Here is a 22,275-nt window from a genome sequence, read left to right as displayed (position 1 = left end):
TCTGTCCCTGTGAATCTGGAGACTCCAGGGACCCCGGGGGAATGGATCACACAGGATTTGTCCTGCGTCTGGCTCTCTTGGCCTGTCTGAGGCGCCTCCTCTCCCTGGGCCCACAGGACTCCTGAAGCACTCACGCAGTCCTATGCTCAGTAAATTAAGCGTCCAGACCCAGCTCTGCTCATGTTCTCTGTGACCTCGAATTCCAGGGTAACCCCAGGGTTACCTGAAAGCAATGTTCTTGTGCGCTGGGGGCCTGAGGACTATAGGAGCAGCTTTCTGCATATGTGCTGTGTGTGGGGTTCGCCTTAAGGATCATTGGGAGACCCCCCCCCCCGGGGTGAGAGGTGCCTCCCAGCAGGCTGGAGAGACCTCGCTGTGGCTTCAGTGCTCCCGGGGTCCCCGCACCCTGCTGCGCCCTCCTGCTGTCCTGGACCAGGGCCCTGGCACGCCGCCTGCATTCTTCCCCGTTCCCAGGGCACCTGGCCGCCGCAGGTGCTGAAATGATGACCGATAACGTTCAGGACATCCCCCTGGCGCTCCCAGCCCCGGCCCCTGGCCAACAGCACAAGCAGGGCATTGTCCCTTAGGGACAAGGAGCTGCCACCGCGCTGGGGGCTGGCATGGCTGCTGGAGTGTCCACGTCCTTTGTGTCCCCAGCCCGGTTCCCATGCCCTGACCCCGGAAATGGGCCAGATTCCTCCTTTCCTGGGCTGCTGTTTGCTGGCTTGGTCTGTGGCCACCTGGTTCAGGAGGTTTGGGGGACGGGCTGGGTCGGAGGGGCGGTCTCACCCTAGGCTGTGCCCCCACACCCCCCTGGGCAGGGCCCCTGTCTCAGCATCTCCGAGGCTCCAGGACCACCCAGGGCAGGGCGGAGTAGATGAAAGGAGGCTTCAGGACATGGCAGGGCCGGGGAAGGACCACGTGTGTTTGTGCGCCAGCTGCCCCCTGACCCCCCAGGGAAAATACTCTGCAGGGGCCCCGGGCTGCTGGCTCCTACCCCCTGGCCCAGAGCTTCCGTCGGCACAGGGACCTCCCTGTAACCCCTGACCGGGGACCAGGGGTGCGGACCCCCATCCTGATGTCCCCTCAGAGGGACAGCCAGGGCCTATGAGGAAGTAGGGCTGCTTCCCTCCTGACTGCGACCCCTGCCCTGGGTTCATCCTGCTTCCTGAACATAGGCCCTGGGTGGTGGGCAGAGGGGCCGGTGGAGGGCCCAGGGCAGCCAGCTCCCAAGCTGTGTGTGGCCCTCCTGTGGGGCCTCCTTGCTCCTGCCCGATGTAGTCCTGGCAAACTGTCACCTTCTGCCTTGTAGCCAGAGGTCATGCTAACGGGGTCGGTCGGTGCGGGACCACCGCCTGGCAGGAAAAGGGTTGAAAAGTGACAGCTGGCTGACGCAGGGTCCACGGGGTCCTGGAATCGGTGCCACATGGAGGGGACGTGGGTGGCCTCTTGGGGCCCCAGAGCTCAGAGCTCAGCTGTGGAGGGCCTGGCAGGTGGCAGGTGCACATCACGACGCTCCTGAGAGGGCAGAGGCACCTCGGTGCCCACCCCTTGCTTCCCCTGCCTCGGGGGCAGGAAACCCTACAGATCCTGGAGCTGGCTACAGCCCAGGGCCTCACCTCTCTTGTCTGCAGGACGTGAAGGCCTGGGGTGGGGGATGGCGGGGGCATGGGGTGTGGGGAGCGTGACTCAGAGGCACAGCTGCTTTTGTGGAAGTGGAGACCACGGCTCCCGGAGATGTCGGCGTCTTGACCCTGGGACTTCATGCAGCACGGGGGGGGGCTTGATGGGTGCGGCTCAGTGAGGACCTTGAGGTGGGGCACCCCGGATTCCTGGCGGCCCTCAGCGCCCTCACAGATGTCCATAGGATGGAGGTGGGAGGGGCACAGGCAGAGGAGCCGCCGTCTCAGAGGTGGGAAGAGGTGAGCCTGCCATGCTGCCCTCCCCGAGGCCACCTCTAGGGACCCAGCCTTCTTGTCACCTCATGTGACCTCACCCCAGGAAGCTCAGCCCCCACTTGTCTGGCCATAGCATGGCCGCATCCCCGGGACTTGGCTTACTGTCCCTAAAGCAGCCAGTGGGGGACCTGGGTGGTGGCGCCCGCTGGGGCCCAACAGGGAGGGGGGATCTATCCTCTGGGGCTGTGGAAGGAGAGGGCGCGAGCTTGGGGCTCGTCCCGGGCCTGGTCCCTGAGGCCCCCCCGGACATCCGGCTGCCCTGCCATCTGTGCCCGTGGGGAAGTCCCAGGGCTCTGGCTCGTGTCGATGGCGAAATAGGCCGAGGCTTCTGCTCAGCACACGGCTGAGGAGGGAGAGGGCAGGCGCTGTGTCTCCTTCCTCGGCCCTGTCTGCACCCAGAGACCTGGGGTGGGCCTGGGTAGCGAGCCCTCTGGGACTGGGGTGAGTGGATAGGGGGACCAGAGGGGGTTCTAGGTGTGGCAGGAGCATGTGGCACTGTGCGCGTGGCCCTTTGCCCTTCCGGACTGTGGCTGGTGAGCTCCGAGCCCAAGCAGTGGTCTGGCAGCCGGCGGGTGCTCACGTTCTCCGGCGGCGTTTACCTAGGTCCTGGTGGGACAGGACCCCACCCTGCTCACCCCCACCCCTGCACGCATCTCATTCACCCCTGTCTCACTCACCCCCACCCCGGCACATCCCCCATGGTTCTGGCGGGAAGGCCTGGCCATACCTATTGAACTGCCTTACTGTGGGCTGGGGTCCTGCTTCTCCTTGGTGGAGGCCAGGTGGGACGGGACACCCTTCCAAGTGAGCAAGAGGGTCCGCAGAGCTGGAGCGGTGCAGAGCGTGGGTGTGCAGGGCCCCTGGCAGGCGATAGTACATGTGCAAAGACCAGGAGGCTTGATGCCATCTCAGGTTGGCCTAGGAGGGTTGGGGCGGCAGGGACAACAGCAGGTGCAAAGGCCCTGAGGCAGGCAGGGCCCGACATGCTCAGGAGGAGGGATGGGAGGTGCTGTGTAGCCTGGGCTCACCAGGGTGTCCTGCTAGGCGGTGATGCCGAGGGCTCCGCCAGCTGCCGGTGGGGTGGGCTGTGGCGGCCCAGGGTGGAGGCTGATGGGCTGGGATCTGGCTTTGCAGGTGGAGCCGATCAGCCTGGGTAGTGAGGGAGGCGCAGGTGGCAGGTCTGGGCCGATGCTGCTGAAGGGCAGAGGTGGGGTGGGAAGGGCTGAGCTGGTGCAGGGAGATGCAGGGGGCTTCTTGGTGGGCACGGGGTGGACGCGTGGGGAAGCCCCGGGAGCAGTGAGATCTCGGGCCGGGGAGCCGCCTGGGGTCTGTGTGCCCGGCTATGCACAGCTTCCTGCTGTCCCATCAGTGAGGATCCCCTGGAGGACTCCCCAAGACCGACCCCCTCCCCAAGGAGGAGGGCTGGGGTTGGCCCCGTGATGTCCAGGGATGCGGGGGGCATCTGCAGGGCCCCTGGTGACCGCCAGTCTTCTTTCTATCCCCGTGGCACCCACTCTGGATGCTTCGTATAAAGGGAGCCACACGGCACGTGGCACAGAGCGTGGCTGCTTGGCATCTTGTGTTGAAGCCTGTCCTGCTGTGGGGGGTCAGGCCACCGGGGGGTCAGCTCAGTGTGGGGGGGTGTCAACCTACCATGGGGGTGGTCAGCCTGCCGTGGAGGGGTTCAGCATGCCATGGGGGGGTGAGCCTGCTGTGCGGGGGTCAGCCCATCATTGGGGGGTCAACATGCCGTGGGGGGGTCAGCACATGTCCTCCACAGCTGGCAGTGCCCCCTGTGGGCACCAGGGTTCTGGCTTCTCAGACCCGGGGAGGGAGGGGCCTGGTCCCACGTGGCAGGGACAGGGATGGGGGCAGGGGTGGGAGGTGGGAGGTGCCCCCCTGGCCCCCTGGCCCGTGTCGGTGGGGGTGGGGCGGGGAGGCTGGCCGCTGGAGCTGACCGCCGGAGCTGACCGCCGTGTCCTCCCGCCCCACAGCTTCCTCATCGTCCTGGTCTGCCTCATCTTCAGTGTCCTGTCCACCATCGAGCAGTATGTCGCCCTGGCCACAGGGACCCTCTTCTGGATGGTACGTAGCAGCGTGAGGGGCCGTTGCAGCTGTCATAGCTGCTGGGGCTCTGGTCTCCCGAGTGAGCGGACCGTGGGGTGGCATGAGCGGCATGATGACCCTGCCCCAGTGTCCCCTCTGCTGGCCAGCTGCTGTGGGACACGAGGTATGGGGACCCCCACCCTCACTCCTACGTTGGCTGGGAGGTGACAGCCTGGGACTGGCGATCTGGGAGGGCTTCCTGGAGGAGGGGGCTTCTGAGCTGGGCTGGGAAAGGAGCACAGGAGGATCTGTAGGCAAGCTTGCCACAGCTGCCCCGTGGCCCTGGGTCTGGGTGACTCCTGACCTGGGCTGTGACCCTACACCGACCCTGCCCAGAATGCCTGGCCCACCCGGCTGGCCCCTTCCACTGACCTGTGCCTGTCCACCTGACTTGAGATGCCGTTGTCATAGTAAACCGCATGTCCAGGTGCACTCGGATCTGCTCTCGTCGCCTCCCAGTGCTGCTTCCCTGACCGTCCTTGCTCGTTGGCTCCTCCTAGTGACCGCCACTGTCGCCGTCGGCCTCGCCATCAGGACAAACCTGATGGCGTCTGATGGGTGCGCGTCTGGCGGATGCATCTGGGGATGCTGGGGTCTGTCTGGGGTGAGGCCTTCCCGCCCACGACCACGGTGTCCGTTTGCCAGGAGGCCTTCGGGCTTTGTGACGAGTCGAAGCCGGTCACCGTGAAGGGGGTTCCTGGTGATGGTGGCCGTTTCTGGCAACTGCCGCCACAGACGGGCTTGCCCTGCTGCCGTGTTTTCTGGAGCGGTCTCTCTCTCTCTTTCTCTCTACGTGGAAGCCCCTGAGAGTTGTCGCCTGTACAGCTCGTGATTTTACGACATTTGGTCGTTGCTGGCGGTGTCTGTTCTCTGGTCCCGCAGAGCTTTCTGCATGCGGGCTGATGGCAGCACAGGCCTGTGTCGCCAGATTGGGGTTAACGTGGTGGTCGTGATGCCCGTGGCGGCTGCGGGGTGCCTGGCTCTAGGGGGCGAGCGGGCCCCCCCCGTGCTGCTCTGGAGGGGGTGCTGGCCTCGGGCTGGCAGGACCTGTGCTTTCCTGTTGGGCAAGTCCTTCGGGTCCGAAGTGAAGGTGACTTTGTCCGTGGAGCGGCTGTGACAGCGTGTGTCCTGATGGGGGTCTGCTCGCTGTCCTGTTGTTTTCTGTGGTCCCGTCAGATTTGGCTTTTTCACGTAAAAGTAGGGACGTGCTTAGCGTCTAATAACAGGGTGATGAGAGTGGCAGCCTTTGGGGGACAGAGCTCCCCTCCTCCGCTGGGTCCCCTGGTCCTGGGGACCCACGGAAGCTGCCATGGGCGCCGACCTGGCCCCTCCAAGGACCCGGGGCTACAGCACCCGGGGAAGGCTGGCCGCTCCTGCATCCGGGCCGCAGGTCAGCTGCCACCATCCTCGAGGGAAACGTCCTCAAAGCCCTGCCCTGGTGGCCCTGGTGCAGGCAGCAGGGGGTGGGGGGATGTCCATGTTGACACCAAGGGCGATGCTTCTTGCTGGCCCTCCACCTGCTTCCCAGGGTGGGGACCGTCCTTCCCAGGGTGGGGACGGCCAGGGAGGAGCTGGGCAGGGGGGGAACAGGAAAGGTGAGAGGGGAGGGGTCTCTGTTTCGGGTTATCACATGGCCACCTGAGCCCGGGCCCAGACCCCATGGAGCGCATCTACTGTGCAAGTCCAGGTGTCTCCCTTTCCTGTCCACACGTCCGAGGTGACCGATCTCCTTACCTGCTGGAAGCTGAGGCTTTGGGAGCAGTGGCTGGACTCCAAGGGGCCCTCCTGCTGGATGAAAGTGCTGCCGGGCACAGGGGCTCAGAGAGATCGGGGGCCTGGGCCCGGGTCCTGTGCAAGTGTCCTGGGGCAACTGTAGCAAAGTCGCACAGATGTGTGGCTCGGAGGGCATTTGTCTCCCACAGCCCCAGAGGCCGGGAGTCATAGGTGAGCGGCCAGGACAGTGTGGTCACTCATGGTGACGCTCCCCTCCAACTGTGTCCTCACATGGAGGGAGGGGGCTCCCCAATGTCCCTTCTTACAAGGACACTGATCTTCCAGGGTCAGGGCCTCCCTGCAGCAACCTCCCATTACCTCTGTCACCCCCGTAATGACCCCATATCCAAATACAGCTGTGTTCTGAGGGGCTGGGGGTTGGGATGCCAGTATGTGAACTTGGGGAGCACACAGCTGGGACCATAAGGCCCCCCTGAATGGTTTGGGTGATACTCCGATACTGGGAGTCCTGCTCTGGGGCTTTAAAAGGCTCCAACAACACGGAGTTTCTGGGTTGCTGTGAGGCAGGGTGTGGGCACCGAGGGTCCTGAGTTCAGGTGGCGACCGTACCACGTCCTCAGGCAGCTCCGACCCGGCCCCCAGGTGCAGCCGGGAAGGGAACAGAGCCTGGTGGAGCCGCCCATGCCCGGCTGGTTGGGCCCCCATGGACACGGCTCCCAGGCCCTGTACGGGGCGTGGAAACCAGACCAGCATAGGTGTGACCCCACAACAGCCCCGGCGTGGGGGGCAGACCCCAGTCTGGCCTGGTGCCCACTCTCCTGTTGCCAGCCGGCCGGGAGCACCTCCAACCCGGACGAGGCTTCTCACACTCAGAGCTCACAGTCGATGGCTGGGGAGGCAGCTGAGGGCTCCGGTCGCATCCTGGCAGCCCCCCCATGGCCTCTGCCCCCACTCAGCGCCCAAGCAGCTTCCCCATCCCACCCACCCTCCAGCATCCCACTCACCCCCAGCATCCCGGCTGCCCCCCAGCATCCCACCCGCCCCCAGCATCCCACCTGCCCCCAGCATCTTACTCACCCCCAGCATCCCGGCGGCCCCCCCAGCATCCCACCCACCCCCCAGCATCCCGGCTGCCCCCCAGCATCCCACCTGCCCCCAGCATCTCACCCTCCCCCAGCATCCCGGCTGCCCCCCAGCATCCCACCCACCCCCCAGCATCCCGGCTGCCCCCCAGCATCCCAGCACCCCCCCCATCTACCTGCCTCCTCTCCCAGGGTGGGGGGGGCCCTCTGCCAGGCTTGCAGTCCAGACATCTGTGAGGTCCGTGCGCCACCTGGTGGCCGTCATCTGAACCGCAGGCACGGGCCGAGGAGGGGAGAGGCGCATGGGTTGGGTCCGTACCGGCCCAGGCCCCCAGGCCGGCTGTGCCAGCAAACCGCTGCCCTGTCCAAGCAGAGAGCCCGCTGCCGCTGCGCCCCACCTTCCTCGACCTTTTGAGGGCCGAGACCCCGCACAGCGTCCCATGTCTTCCGACCTGTCATGTCTGCTGCCTCCTGTACCCCCCGTCCCACCAGGGCCCTCTCCACCCGGCAGCCTTCTTTGGTTGGGGTGGGTGATGCTTTTCAAAACAAATCTGACCATTCCCCCAGTGCCCTGTTGAAATATGCTTGTGCCTGCTGTGTGCACACCCTCTGGGCCTCCAGAATGCTGCACCTTCGGCACCTGTGCCCCCATAACTCCGCCCTCCCTCCCTCTACCTCACTCTCCCTCTATCCCAGTGCACTTTTGCTGACCCAGCTGCCTCAGGGCCTTTGCACGTGCTCTGCTCTTGACCTGCTATTTCTTTGGCATGTTGCATGACTGACTTCTCATCCAGTTCCAGGCCTCTGCTTGACTGTCGCTGCTTCTGAACCTGCCGTCCAGGGTTCCCCATTCCTACCCCCCCTGAGGCATTTGCTCTTTCCCAGCAGTCTGGGCACGCATGGGGCGGGGAGGGGGGGTCCTCCATGGGTGGGTTTACAGCTTTCCACGGTTGTCAGCCCCTGAGGGCAGAGGTGCGGTGATTGCACTGACCCCACATGCCCAGCCTGATGCTCCCAGGACTTGGGACTTCTCTGCCTTGAGGCCCTGTTCCCAAAGCTGCCCCCGCAGACACTCCAGGGCCTCAGCTGCCCCTGCCCTGTGAAGTAGAGGGGTGGTCAGGACGGCCTCAGACTTAGCCCTCCGATGGCCTTGCTAGGTTTCTAAGGACTCCCCAGCTCAGTGGTTGCATGGAGCTGGATATTCGAGGGGGTTTGAGCTGGCCATGTCCGGCTGCCACTGGACCGTTATGGCCATGGCAGGCACTGGGGCCCCAGTGGGGAATGAGGCCGCCCTGGGCCCAGCCTCCAGGGGCAGATGTGAGTTATGTCCCATGGTGGGGCCAGGAAGGAGGTGCAAGGTGAGGAGGGACAGGGTGGGACGTGTGTGCGGACGCTGAGGGCTTATCCAAGGAGGGGAGAGGGCCGAGGGGCCAGGGTAGGGGGGCAGCTGCAGGGGGGGGGACCGGGCAAGCGCAGTGCCCCCAGGGAAGTCAGGGGCGCTTCCCGGGGGAGGTGTCAGACCCCAGGCAGAGGGAGACCTGCTGCAGGCTTCCGGGGTGGGCTTAGGGAGCCGAGTTAGGGAGTTGGGAGCCCCGGGCATGGCGGGCCGCCAGGTGGCGCTGTTGTCCGCAGGATGCGGGTGCCGCTGGCCGGGGCCCAGGGAGCGAGGGAGCCAGACCGCAGCTGGGAGCCCGGGAGGGGCCAGTGTGGGCTCGGGGCGAGGGGCTCCGCGAGCAGCCCGGTGTGTACATGGTGGAAAAACGTGTCTGTGAGCTGAGCTGTCCCAGAGAGCCCATATTTCTGCCGTTGCTTTCATGCACTCGGCGTTTACGGAGCCGAGCGCTGTTATCTGGCCGGAGCCAGGGGCCCCGGGGCGGCCTCCGAGGGATTAAGCGTTCTGCTGAAGCAGGCGGATTCGGTGCGCCTGCAAAAGCCATTTTGGGAGGCATCTCCTCCGTGCTGCAGGTCGGGGCCCCGCCGGTTAGGAGGCCCACGCGGGACCTGAGCCCCACTCCCGCCTCCCGGGCACGGGGCTCCCGCTGGGGGCATGCGTGTGGGCCCTGGCTGTTGCACGGTGTGTGTGCCTGGTGCATGCGCAGCCCTGCATGTCTGCTGGTGTGTGTCCACGCGGCCGCGTGCGTGCTTCCCGCCCACATGCTTGCCCGCAGGCTGCAGCAGGCACCCTATGTCTGCACCCCCAGGGGCCAGTAGGCCCAGGTGAGGGGCTGGGTGTTGTCCCCCCCACTTATGTTTTTTGGGTCCCACACAAAGAGACGCATCCAAAAGCACGACACTAACTCCGCGTGTTCCGGCCTCCCAGTGCCGAGCATACCAGGGACTTGCCCCGCGACGCTGTGGTTAACAACCCCGTGAGCCACGGCCCGGAGGCCTGGGTGATGAGGTCATCGCTCGCGGCTTCCTCCCTCACTCCGAGGCTCCCTCGGCCGTGGTGGTGACCCAGCCCTCCTGCCGGCTGGCCTGCCCCCCGGGGGCTGCAGGGCCTCAGTTTCCTAGCTGCACCGGGACGCTGGGCTCCCATCCCCTGGAGCAGTGTCCAGACCCTGTCCTCCGTCCCCCAGCCCCGCAGACCCTTCCCGCCCTTCAGACCCAGCAGGGAGGCTCGGGCTCACTGTGGGCCGTGGCAGCCGCGGCCCGGGAGCCTGCTGTGTGCACACCCTCTGCAGGTCCATCCCTCGCACCAAGGGGACTGACTCACGGGACTTTGGTCACTCGTGGCTGAGGTTTTCCACTCACAGACACCAAGGTCTTATTTTCCTTGGGGGCCACCTCCCCCTGGGAATGCTCCCCTCACCTGGCCTTCCCCTCCCCACTAGCAAACCCCTTCCATGTCCCGTGAAGCCCCGCTCCTGCACGCCCCACCTTCTGGCCCACACCGGGCGTTCCCTGCCTCCTGTGCCCGACCACCTGACCTTCCGGAGAGACCTCCTCCTTTGTCTCTCTGTCCCTGCCACGAGAGAGCCACCCAGGGGGGCTTAGTTCCCACTGCCCAGCATTTCTCTCAAGTCCTGCCTGAGGCCAGGGGCCACCCCCACCCAGCACCCTGGTTGGGATGCCCCCTGCGTGTGTTCAGCCCGCAGACATTCATCAAGCACCTACTATGTGGTGGGGATAGGTGTGCAGACAGGACACGGCTTCATGTCTGCACCCTGCAGGGCCCTGCCTGGGACGGGCCGGCACCCAAGCTTGGTGGGGGGGTGGCTGTGCTGACCCCTCAGTCCCCAGAGCAGGAAGGCAGTGCCGTGTGTACCGCCGTGTGTCTGTGTCTTGTGCACACGTGTCCTGCGAGCTCTCGGTTGGGCTGTTGTCTGGCGTAGGCATTCGGATTGTCCCTCTGCAGGGCGGGGGCTCCCGGCTGACCCTGGTAGCTGAGCTTCCAGGGGCCAACCAGAGCCTTGCTGGTTTTGATAAAAACACTAAAAGCTAAAGAGCCCCAAACAACGGCAACCTGCATTCTGGACATTTCTGTGCCTGTGAAATGGAGAAGAGCAGGGCGTTTCTCTTCAAGAGGCTCTGGCGGGTGGGGGGACGCGGTGGGCCTGGGGTTCCCGCTGCACGGCCGAGGTACCGAGCACCTGAGGCTCTGCTCAGCTTTCTGCTCATGAGCCCTGAACCCCACCTGGGGTCGCCCCAGGGTGACAGGCACAGGGACGCTGGCCTCCGGGACGGGGCAAAGGTGGCCACGAGGGCCCAGGACACGTGTGGAGGACCTGGATGGTGCCTGTCTGGTGGGGGCATCTCCCCTGTGCCAGCTGGGGTGAGGGAGGCCCCAGCAGGCCCCACAGCCCCCTCAGTCCCCTCCGTCCAGGTCAACCCCCAGTGGCCCTGTTGGTGGCCCTGGACAGCCTCAGGGGCCTCTCAACAGACTCTGAAATCGTTGCCCTCTAGGGGACTTGGCGGGGTCCCCAGAGCCCCTTGCCACTGGGCAGGGACCCCCGAGAATGAACCCTGCCCCCCTGGTGATGGTGGGCATCGGCCCGACCCACCTCTGCAGCCCCGAAGCAGGCCCCCAGCACGTTGACACCTGCTCCCTGGGTGTCCCCCCCACCCCCCCACCGTCCCACCGCAGCCCACGCTGCCCCAGATCTGGGGTGTGTTTTCCTCATCGTGTGGGGCTGTCACAGGCTTGACCTCTGTGACCAGGGCCTTGGTCATTCCTTGGTGACCTTCCTCCCATGCTCTGCTGTGCCTGCTTTAGGAAGGAGACGGCGCCCCGGCCCCCGAGGAAGCGGAGGGCAGAGGGTTCGAGGCTCGCGGGGCTGCAGGCGGCGGCTGGGGCGTCCCCGCCAGCAGGGGACACAGTCCCCACCCCACCCGGGACCCCGTTTCTGGGGAGGGTTACAGGGTTGGGGCTGGCTGCGTTCCTGGCCTGGAGGCAGCTGCTCCTGAGGGGACAGCTGACATTCCTTCATGCGGGGTCTGCGCTCAGCCGAGAGCTGTGAAAGCAGGAGTCCTCGCTGTAACCGGAACCTTCTGCCAGCACACCGGGGCCCTGTGTGTGGAGGGGCCTGCAGTGGCTCGTTTTCTGTAACAAAGACGTCCTCTGTGAGGCCCACAGCCGGGCCCGTTATCTGTCGCCAGAACTGTCATATCGATCAAGCCTGCTCAGGACGAGGTGGGGGCTCGGACAGGGGTCGCAGAAACGGCCCCAAGTGTCTGACGCTTCCCTGCAGAATGCCCCAAGTCCCCCACAGATGGCCGCCTGGATCTTCCTTTCCACGTGGCCCTCGAGGGAAAGGGGAGGCGGCCCCTGGCTTGGGCCTGCTGCCGGGTCCCCGGGGTCCGAGGGTGACCCCACGAGGGCCGAGCGGGGGGCCCCTGAGAGCAGCCACGGCTGGCTGGCACCCGCCCCTCCTGCCCTGCGGGTCGCCCGGGTCGGGCCTCACCGTGTCCCCGTGGTACTTCCCTCTTGCCGGCTGTGAAGCCGTGGGGTGGGAGGTGTGTGCTGGCGTCTGCTGGGAGCCCGGTGAGAGCCCCGGCCGCTACCCCATCTGCCCTGGGCCCCCCAAGCGCGCTTGACCTACAGGCCTCAGAGCACAGAAGAGGTGGCCTGCCTGCCGGGGAGCACTTCCGCCGGGAGCCGCAGAGCTCAGGGGGCCCCATGGCCTCCTCGGGCACCTGGGTGCCCGCGTGTGCGAGGTTTCCAGGCTTTTCTCCCCGGAGTGGCCAGGTGCCTGGGTGGTCTCACATTCTCCCCCACCCCCCACCACCCCCCATACTCCGCTGTCTTGTCTTTCCTCCTTTCAGAAATTGTGATGATTCAGCTCCGGGTTGGTAACCAGAGACAGAGCCGCCCTGGGCTGGGGTGCAGGGGGTGGTGGGAACGAGTGGGGCACCCCTGGCTCCGGGCAGGTTGGGGGGGCTCGGCTCAGCCTCCAGCATCAGCTAGAAAGCAGACCCTCCTGGCCGCCTGGAGGGTGTGGCCCATGTGAGGGTGCGTTCTCCTGCCCGGGTCACCCATCAGCCACCCCCGGGAGGACGGTCCCGGCGTGGCGCTTTGGGTCCGCCTGGAAGGCGTGAGCTCGTGAGGGAGGCCTGGGCTTCCTGGCGCTCCCAGGCTGGCTCCCGTGTTTTCTCCCGTGTTTTCTCTCCTGCCCGGCCCACCAAAACTTGTCAACGTCTTCCTGAGGCCCGGGACAAAAGTCAGACGCTGGGGTGGGGGCCCCTTGCTGAGGGCCCCGCAGGCTCCTCCATTCGGGATTTAGCGGGATTAGAGTGTGCCGTCCGTGGGACAGGTGTTTCCTTTATGCTCTGCCCGAGGGCTGGAAAGACGCTCGTCATTAAGTGCCACATTCAGTGGGGGTCTCCGGCTCGGGGTAGCTGGAGGGCCGGGTTTTGTGAGGGCCTTGTTTTCACATCTGACCCCGGCCAGCTGGAGAGCCTTGTTTTAAGCACAGGGTAACAGCTGACATAACATAACGGGGACCGAGCTGAACAGGCAGCGTGTCGCCGGGCGCAGGCGGGGCCTGGCACTGGCACTCCGCGGGGGGCTCCCGGGGGCTGCCCTGGGGAAGTCGTCCAGGGTAATGGGATGAGCCCGCAGGGCCTCGTGGCTGTGGGGCGCAGCGTGGCGGTGTCTGCCAGCTGTCGCGGCCCGCACGAGCGGGCTGCCCGAGTGGCTGGTCGCCGGGCGGGGGCCACGGGCCCGTGCAGGTGCCGGAGCAATTGCCCCAGGGCACTGCATTCAGACGGGTTATAATCATGTTCTCTGCCTCCCCAGGTCACACAGAATGAAAACCAGAGCCCCGGCTGTGCGGCCACTGAAGTGTGTCATTGTGTGACTTCACGGGCAGGAAGAAGGGGGCTTGGTGCCGCTTTGTGGGGTCGGGAGCCACGGCCACGCGCCCAGCCCCCACACCCGGCCCCTGCCTCACTCAGCTGACCTCAGGGCTGGGGGCAGCAGCTCCTCCACTGCCTTTTCTGCTTTCTGGTTATAAAATCACATTCTGATTGGGCACATTTTGTGGGGCAAATGGAAGGGGGCACCGCAGGGGACCCCCGGGACCAGGGGCTGCTGCTGCCAGCCCTTTCTAAGAACCAGACAGAAACGGTCTTGACCAGGGGCCAGCACACTGTGCCCAGAGCATGACCTGTCAGTGCCTTCTGCACCCTTGGGTGGCCCCAGCCTGGCTCCACAGGGCTCGATGACACCCAGGCTGTCGGAGGAGGCCCGAGAAGCCCACCAGGCATCTTCAGGCTCACGGGAATCGGGGCGATCCTGCCCTCCCTAGCCTGTGGCTACTGAGCCCCTGGGAAGGCGAGTTCCAGGCCTCTCCTTGGCTGGCGGCTGTGAGGCACAGACCCCCAGCCTGAGCCCCAGGTGAGGGGCGCCACAGTGGCACCTTCAGGTGGACCCAGCCACCAGCAGGCCAAGGACAGTTCCTCGTGCCCAACGCCAAGCTGGAGCACCCGCGGCCAGTGGCACTGCGCTCCCAGCTGGGTTGAGGTCGGGGGTAGCTGACGTCGCCGATAGGGAAGACGTGCCTGGTGTGGCCCCGAGGCCACAGGCACACCCATGCGCGGAAGTGGACACGCACGTGTGGACACACTCACGTGGCGCACTTGTTCAGGCACCCGCACGTGTCTGCGTGCACACGTGCGCACAAGCACACTCAGCCCTGAGCTTCGGGCCGGCAGGGAGCGAGACCCCCTCGGGGCCGCGTTCCATTTGCACATTTAATCCAGAAACTGTCAGCACGGAAGCCTGGAGGAGAACAGAATGTCAAGTGTGTGCTGAGAGGCGCGGCCTGCCCCCTTCCTGGCGGGCGATGATCTGGTCAGTTTCCGAGCACGATGAGCTGAGAATAATTCGTGCATTCAGAGCAGGGTTCGGCGGCGGCCGGGGGAGGGGCGGGCAGCTCGGCTTCGTGTTCAGTTTCCCGAGCTGTCCCTGAGCCTCTTCTCGGGGGGCCCGCTCCCCGCACCTGGCTGGGGAGGGTCGGGGACGAGGGCCGCGGTCCTTGCAGGTGGGACCCGCGCTGGGGTCCGGGTGTTCCTCATTTCTCGTGTCACCTACCCCATGGGGTCCCGGGACGTGGCGATCTCTGGGAAAGCCAGGGCTTTGCCACAGCCCCCGTGACCTCACTGCTGTTTCCGGGGAGTGGGGTAACTGGGGAGATGGGCTTGGCCCCGGATGGGATCCCCTGAACTTTTCCTGAGACGGCCCCCACCTGCCATGGTCTCGGTCTTCATCGTGGGTTCAAGGTGATGTCCTTTTAAGTGAGGACATCTGTTGGTGCGCTCAGTAGCTCTGGGATGTGGGGACACCCCTCTCAGCTGGGTACTCATAAGAACTTCTAGCTTCTCCCTGTCAGGGTTCAGAGGCCCCTGTCCAAAGACTCCATCACTGGTTCCTGTGTAGACAGACAGCCGAGGGGTGGTGGGGGCAGCAGACCTGAGCCTCCAGGCTTCACCCCTTTCTGGTTTGAAAGAAGGAGAGGCTTGCTCCTAGGTGTGTCTCTCCAAGACCTCCAGCCCTGGGGCCCTGCTAGGGAGACTGAAGGAGATGGTTGGGGTCCAGGCCCCTTGAGACTGCCCAGTAGGCCCACCCATGTTACCCCAGTTCCCTCATGTGGAAAACTGCAGTGATGTTGGTGGCTCTGACACCTGAGGCCATGGGGAGCAGGCATGTACGGTGCAAAGTTCTCAGTCCACAGGGCCAACGGGACAGTGGTGGATGGTTGTGGATGGTGGTGGATGGTGGTGGACTGTGGTAGACAGTGGTGGGCAGTGGTAGCCGGTAGTGGATAGTGGTGGACAGTAGTGGATGGTGTAGACAGTGGTGGGCAGTGGTGGACAGTAGTTGATGGGCAGTGGTGGATGGTGGTAGACCGCGGTAGATCAGAGTGGACAGTTGATAATGGTGGACCATGGTGGATGGTGGAAGATGGTGGCCTCCTTGTCTGGGCAGGTGTGTGGTAGTGGGGTAGGGGTGCTGGGGAGGTGGGTGGGAGGGCCATCTATACCCCACTCAGGTGCCCTGGTTGTGAGCCAGCAACCTGGTGGCAGCATGGGTACCTGGACCCACAGGAGCCGCTGGTTTATCTCCGCTGCTCTCTTAACCCAAACCAGCCACATTGAGGAATAATTGACACGAGAGAGATGCCATATTTCAAGTGCACAGTTTGGTAAATTTTGACTTGTGTAGACATCATGAGACCATCAGGACAGCAGATACCACCATCCTCCCCAAAATGTCCCTGTGTCCTTGGGATCCCTCCTCCCACCTGTCTCCACTCAGGAGGTACCCACTGACTGGCCTTTGTTTTCTAGAGCGTTCTATAAACGGACTCCTACACCGGTGCCTTCCTGTGTAGCTCCTTTCACCTGACATCATCTCTTGAGGCTCATCCAGGTGATTGTGTGTGTCAGTGACCTGTTCTTCTTTATCACTAGGTCGTATTCTGCTGCTTATTAAATCATAAAGACTCTTTATATATTATAGATACGTGGGTGTATGTTCACAAATATTTCTCCCCCGTCTATGATTGCCCTTCTCATTCATGGAACAGTGCTTTTTAAAGACAAAACGTTCTCCATTTTAACAACATCAGATTCATAGCTTTTTCCTTCTTTTTTGCTTTTTGTATCTAAGAAGTCTTTCCCAAACACGTGATTACTAAGATTTTCTTCTGATAGTTTTAGTGTTTGCATTTAGGTCCATGAGTTTGCTTTTGTATACCGTGTAAATTATGGGTTGAGCTTCCTAGTTTGATACGTGAGTGTCCGGTTGTTTCAGAACCAATTGTTGACAAGAGCGTCCTTGACCCATGCAACCATGTCACGACACCATTTTAAAAAGCCAACTTATAAAAAAAAAAAAAAGCCAACTTATGAGAACATGGACCTGTTTTTGGATGGTCTATGCTGATGCGCTGATCTGCTAACCTGCGTCTGTGCCAGCACCGCACCACCATGATTACCATAGCTTTATTTTTTTTTTTAATTTTTAAAATTTATTTATGATAGTCACACAGAGAGAGAGAGAGAGGCAGAGACACAGGCAGAGGGAGAAGCAGGCTCCATGCACCGGGAGCCCGATGTGGGATTCGATCCCAGGTCTCCAGGATCGCACCCTGGGCCAAAGGCAGGCGCTAAACCGCTGCGCCACCCAGGGATCCCTTACTATAGCTTTATAAGAAGACTTGAAATGAATTAAGATAATCATCCAACTTTGTTCCTCTCTTTTGAATTGCTGATTACCCCAGGTCCTTTGCATCTCTACATAAATTTTTGAAGCTGCTTGTCAGTTTTCACAAAGAAGCTGGTATGGGTTACGTTTGGGATGGCACTGAATCCAGAGATCAGTTGGGGGGAAGGATTGATCTGCTGAGATCGAGTTTTCTGGACCATGGACATTGCGCACCTCCCCGTTTATTTAGATCTTGAATTTCTGTCTGGATGTTTTGTAGTTTCCAGGACAAAAGTCCCGTGCATCTTTTGTCAGACACCTAAGAGTCTCCTGTGTTTCATGCTGTAGTCTGTGGTGGTACGTTGGTTGTTCGTTGCTGGTATTCAGAACTATAATTTCAGTACCTTATGTCTTGAAACTTTCCCAACTCGATTCTTCCTTCTGGCAGCTTTTTTAGTGGATTCTGTGGATTTTTAAAAAAAGATTTTATGTATTTATTCATGAGATATACAGAGAAAGAGGAGAGACGCAGGCAGAGGGAGAAGCAGGCTCCCTGTGGGGAGCCCGACGTGGGACTCGATCCCGGAACTCCGGGATCGCACCCTGAGCCGAAGGCAGATGCTCAACTGCTGAGCCACCCAGGCGTCCCAATTTTTTTTTTTTTTACATCAATAATTATGTCTTCATATAAAGGCCATTTTACCTCTTCCTTTCCAGTCTGGATGCCCACTAGTGTCTCTTGTCCAACTGGCTGCCCCTGCAGCACCGTGTCTAACAGAGACAGGCTAAGCGGACATCCTTGCCTTGCCGCCAACTGTGGGAGAGACACACTGTGCTTCTCACCACCACGCGTGTTGCGGGCAGGTTATCTATAGCCCTCCTTTCTCAGATGGAAGGAGACCCCTTCTGATTCAAATGCTTGTGAGGTTTTTTAACACAGGAGGATGTTTTTTTCCCCATCTCTTGAGCAAAGTGTGGTGAATCACATTGACCGATTTTCAGATATTAAACTAAACCCTACTTATGCATGTCATACTACTCTCTGTGTAGACTTTTGGGCCTGATTTGCTGAAATTTTGCTAAGGACTTTTGCATCTCGGTTCACGAGGGACATTTTCTCTGGTTTTCTTACAACGTTTTGGATTTGGTACCAGAGCAGTGCTGTCATGGTCAAGTGCACCAGGCTGTGTTCTCGCTTTATATAGGAGAAGAGTGTGTGTGGAATCAGTCTGTGTCTTCCCCACACCCATGGTGGAATCCGTCAATAAAGCTCTCTGAGCCTGCACTTCTCATTGTCAGAAGGTCATTAACTAGGTTTTAAACTTAATAAAATACTCAGGTTACCTGTTTCTCTCTGAGTGAATTTTGGAGTTCTGTATGTTGAGGGACTTTGTTCGGTTCACCCAGGGTGTTAACTAACATCTGTGGGGTATGTAGTGATGTCACCTCTCTCATTCCCGATGTTGGTAATTTGTGCTTTTTTGGGTGTGTGTGTGTGTGATCAGTTTGGCTATGAGTTCAGTGATTTTATCGATCTCAAAGAACCAACATTTGATTGAAGTTTCAACGTTTCTTTTCTGCGATTTCACTGGTTACTGTACTGATTGTTATTCTTTATTGTATTTACTCAGTTTTCGTTGACTGTCCTTGTGTGTGTGTGTGTGTGTTAAGGTGGAAGCTGAGGACGTTGGTTAGAGGTCCCTGTAATAGGGGAGTTTGGGGGTACGTGTTCCCCCTAAAGACTGGAGTTGCATCCCACAGATTTTGATGCATTATGTTAGTTTCATTCCATTCAAAATATCTCCTGATTTTTTTTTCTTCTTTGATGCCTGGATTATTTAAGGGCATCTCTTCTTTAAGGGCATTACTTACTTCCCAAACACGTGAGGGTTTTTGAGCTACCTTTCTGATACTAATGTCTACTTTAATTCATTTGTGGTCAGAGAAAATACTTCATATGATTTGATTCTTTTTAAATGCAATTAAGACTTGTTTTATGGCCCAGCATATGGTTCATGTTGGTATGTATCACACCGGGCATGGGAGCACAGTGTGCATCCTGCTGTTGGGAGCACTGCCCTGTAACCCTCGAGTGGTGGCTGCAGTTGGTGGTGGGGTCTGCTGTGTCCTCTTAGGTGTCCTGTTGGCTCGTCCTGCTGAAGACCGCAGGCTCTGAGACCTCCAGCTCCAATTGTGGGGCTGTGTGTGTGTTCTTCGGGGCTGGTCACCCTTGCACAGTGTATTATGAGACTTTGTTATTGATGTATCAGCATTTAGGACCATTATGCCCTCATCACTACAAAGCTACCTTCTTCATTCCTGGTCATGTTCGCTGCTCTAAAATCTACCTTGGCCTCTCCAGCTTTCTTTTCTTAATGTTCCTGCAGTTGGTTTTTTTGTTTTTTTTTTAATTTTATTTTTAACCTATGTGTGTCTTTATACGTGTAGTGTGCTTTTTATGTGAAACATATGCTGAATCTTAACCTGATTCCAAATGCTTTTCTTTTAATGGGTCAGAGTTAAGTCTATTTGCATTTATTAGCATGACTTATATTCTTGGTCTCTGTCAGTCTTTCATGACTTGGGTATTTTGTTTTCCCTATAAGATGTACATTCTTTGCTCTATAGAAATATGGTGATATTTGGGGAGGCTCACGCTTCTGTTCTGATGGCTACCTCTGCACTCACACCTGTAGCATTTCCCATCTTTGTTTTCTCATGTAACCTGTCACAGTCTGGCATGTTGACACGCATCCACACTGCTGGACCCCCACCTGCCGCCCAAACACAAGTGGCATGCATAGCCCACCTGTGTCCAAAGCACAGGTGGACCTCTGGGTGCCCAGAGGAGAGACAGTGATGTGCTATGGTGACCTCACTGGGCAATGTGGCTCCGTGTGAAGGTAAAGGACTGAGTCAGGTGAAAATTTCTGTCGGGGGTGTTCCTAGCAGAGGGGACAGTATGTGGCGCCCTGTGTCAGCCCTGGCCTGACTGGCCCTTCTGTGCCTGAGCTGGATGGGGCCTCGGATACCTGCCTGTGCTCCCTGTGGGAGCCTGTCTCCACTGCAGGGTGTCAGGGGACCCCTGAGGCAGGGAGCTTGCTGGCCCGAGGGCAGGAAGGCAGTCAGGCCCGGGCAGGGAGAGAACAAAACCATACCATGAGTGCACTGGTGTTTCTTGTGGGGGCCCCATATTTAACTTAGCTTCACAGGCTACACGTGCCCCCGCCCCACTGGCGAACAGCAAGAGCTTCTAGGACAATGTAGACACAAGTGGGTGGGGTGTATGCCAATAAAAATTCTTTTTAAAATTTATTTAATAAAACTGCTAGACTATTTTTCACAGCATGTTTTAAGCTTACAGAAAAATCGAGCAGAAAGTACAGAGTTCCCAAATATCTGCCCCGGACCCTGCGTCCCCCACTGTTCTTTCCATCTCACGTTAGTACAGGGCACTGTTGCAATCGATGAACCAGCGTTGATCGTTACTGTTCACTCATGTACACAGTTTACATTAGGGGTCAGGTTTGGTGTACTTTCTGTGGGTGTTGACCAATGAGGAAGGATGTGCTGGGTCATGCAAGGGAGTGTCACTGTCCACCTCTGCCTCCCTCCATCCCTGAGCCCCCGCAAGCCACAGGTCCTTTACCATCTAGAGCCTTGGACGGGGTCTGCACTGGTGGCGGGGCTCAGCCCCCAGGGTGGGGGTGCTCTGCAGTGGCACTTGTCCTGGGGCCTCTACACATATCATGCAGGTTCCATCTGGTGTGCGGGGGCACCCTGGGCTGGGCAGGCGGCTGCCATCTGACTTCCCGGGGGGCACGTCCAGGAGCAGAGCCCTGGGCCCACATCTCAGCCTTGGGGGCAAGTTGAGCCTTGACCATCTGTGGCCTAGAGCTGGCCAGTACTTCTCTCATTTCTTTAGTCTTCTCTAAGCATTCATGCTCCTTGGCCATGAACTGGGCAGCACTCTGAGCATCCCCAGATCTAGGGCATCTCTCGTGCCCTCCAGCGCACAGCTCTGGGCTGGGCTGTGTTGAGGTTAAGGGTTGGGCTCTCTGACCTGGGCCACAGGGCTCTGATATGGTCCCAGACAGGCAGCTGTATGTCTGGGAGGCTCTGGGCCTCCATGTGCCCTATTGCTTCTGCACCATGGGCTTCCCTTCACCCCTAGTCCAGGGCATGCTGGCCGCCCACCTGGCTCTCTCCCTCAGCCAGGCCTGACCAGCACCCATGACATGGCAGTCAGGTCAGATCTCCTCAAAAAGGGAATTAGATCCAGTCGCTGCCTTGTTTAGAACTCTCCGGAAGCTTCCCATGACTGTGAAGGGACACCCACACCCCTCCCTGTGACCTGCAAAGCCCCTCAAGGCAGGGTCCCTGCTCGGCTCCACCAGTCCCGCCTCCTGGACTTGGCCTCCCCGATGTCCAGCCTTCTCCATGTGCGACCCTCCTGTCCTTTGGGCTGCAGGTCAAATGTTGTGTCCTCGGGGAGGCCAGCCCTCCACCGTACCTTGGCCCTCGCTCACTCACCAGGGGCTAGGACCCCCCGACAATGAGTCTTCTCAGTCCCCATGCAGGAGTCTCTGCAGGGGAAGAGCCCGTGACACTGTGGTTGGTTTTCTTCCATGTGGGGTACCCTGACCGTCACCCCACCGCCCCCTCGTCAGGTCGCTCTGGGGGTTAAGTGAAATGCTGTGGGCGGAAGACGGAAGAAGCCAACATACTTTGAAGGTCACAGAAAACTCAGAACTCTGCAAATTCCCTACTGAGCAGCTCTGAGCGTGCACGTGGGGCTGGGTGGGGGGCTGGGGAACCTCTGGGAGTGAGCTGGACGCCCGTGTGAGTGGGGCCAGAAGCGCACCTCCCGAGGTCGGCATGCAGATTGGGGGCCGAGCCGACGTGTGGGCCCAGGTCCCCCGAAGGCAGGTGGGATGTGGGCCGTGAGTCTGGGGCTGGTGGAGAGGGCCTTTCTGGGTGGGGGATGGCCCAGGAGCTTCTGCAGGGAGCCCGAAGGGGCCCCTCGGCTGCAGGGCACCCTATGGGTGATGCTGAGCTCACCCAGGATTGGGATGCAAGAGGGTTGGGGTCTCAGGTGTGAGGTTTGGGCACGATCTGGTCGTGGGGCTTCCTGGGTGCCTGTTTCCCAAGCGTCTCCTGTGCAACCAGCCCAGGGCATGGATGTGAGCCAGGCTGAGTGTGAGGCACCCTTGGGAGCTCTTGATGGAGCGTGAATCTGGTGGTGGCAGGTGGTCACCAAGATGTGAGGGGTCAGCATGCTGGGCTCAGTCTCCAGGGAAGACACAGAGGAGGACAGTGGGGGTGCAGGAGACCTCCTTGCAGGGGCAGAGGGTGGGGAGCAGGGACAGGAGCTCGGTGGGCCTGCTGACGGCCGGACATCCACTCTGGGCAGACGGGGGGACCGATCTTGGACTCAGGATGGTTTTGTAAAATCTTCCAAAACCTGATCTTTGATTTCGCACGTCTCTCCTTCCACCGTGTTAACTCGTCTTTTACGGAAGGGTCAGTTTGATGGTACATCTCTTGGGTTGGCTTCTGTGTGTGTCTGATTTCTTCCTGGTTTCCACGTGGGCTTACGGAACCCCAGCTTCCCAGCCGCGAAACCGCTCGTCTCTAGGTGTGCTGCCGGTCAGCGGGTCCTGGCAGACGACGGCTGTCCCACGACCACGGCCACTGTCACCATCCAGAAGGTTCCCACCGCCCCCGAGAGTCCCCCTGTGCCCCC

General features: G+C 60.6%; 1 protein-coding gene across 3 annotated transcripts in view; it reads left to right on the top strand.

Annotated features, from left to right (window-relative positions):
- The window catches only part of KCNQ1 (potassium voltage-gated channel subfamily Q member 1), a 323,311-nt gene that overhangs the window by 43,734 nt on the left and 257,302 nt on the right, over window positions 1-22,275 (top strand). For 2 of the 3 annotated variants that reach the window (XM_077862849.1, XM_077862848.1), the window contains exon 2: window positions 3,953-4,043. In XM_077862849.1, the coding sequence (XP_077718975.1) occupies window positions 3,953-4,043 (91 nt within the window). Of the gene's footprint in view, window positions 1-3,952; window positions 4,044-21,392; window positions 21,459-22,275 lie in introns of those variants that run through there. The other variant, XM_077862850.1, reaches the window with a different exon arrangement.

Source organism: Canis aureus, chromosome 21, assembly GCF_053574225.1.
Source record: "Canis aureus isolate CA01 chromosome 21, VMU_Caureus_v.1.0, whole genome shotgun sequence".
NCBI lineage: Eukaryota > Metazoa > Chordata > Mammalia > Carnivora > Canidae > Canis > Canis aureus.
This window is presented reverse-complemented; position numbering and strand designations above follow the sequence as displayed.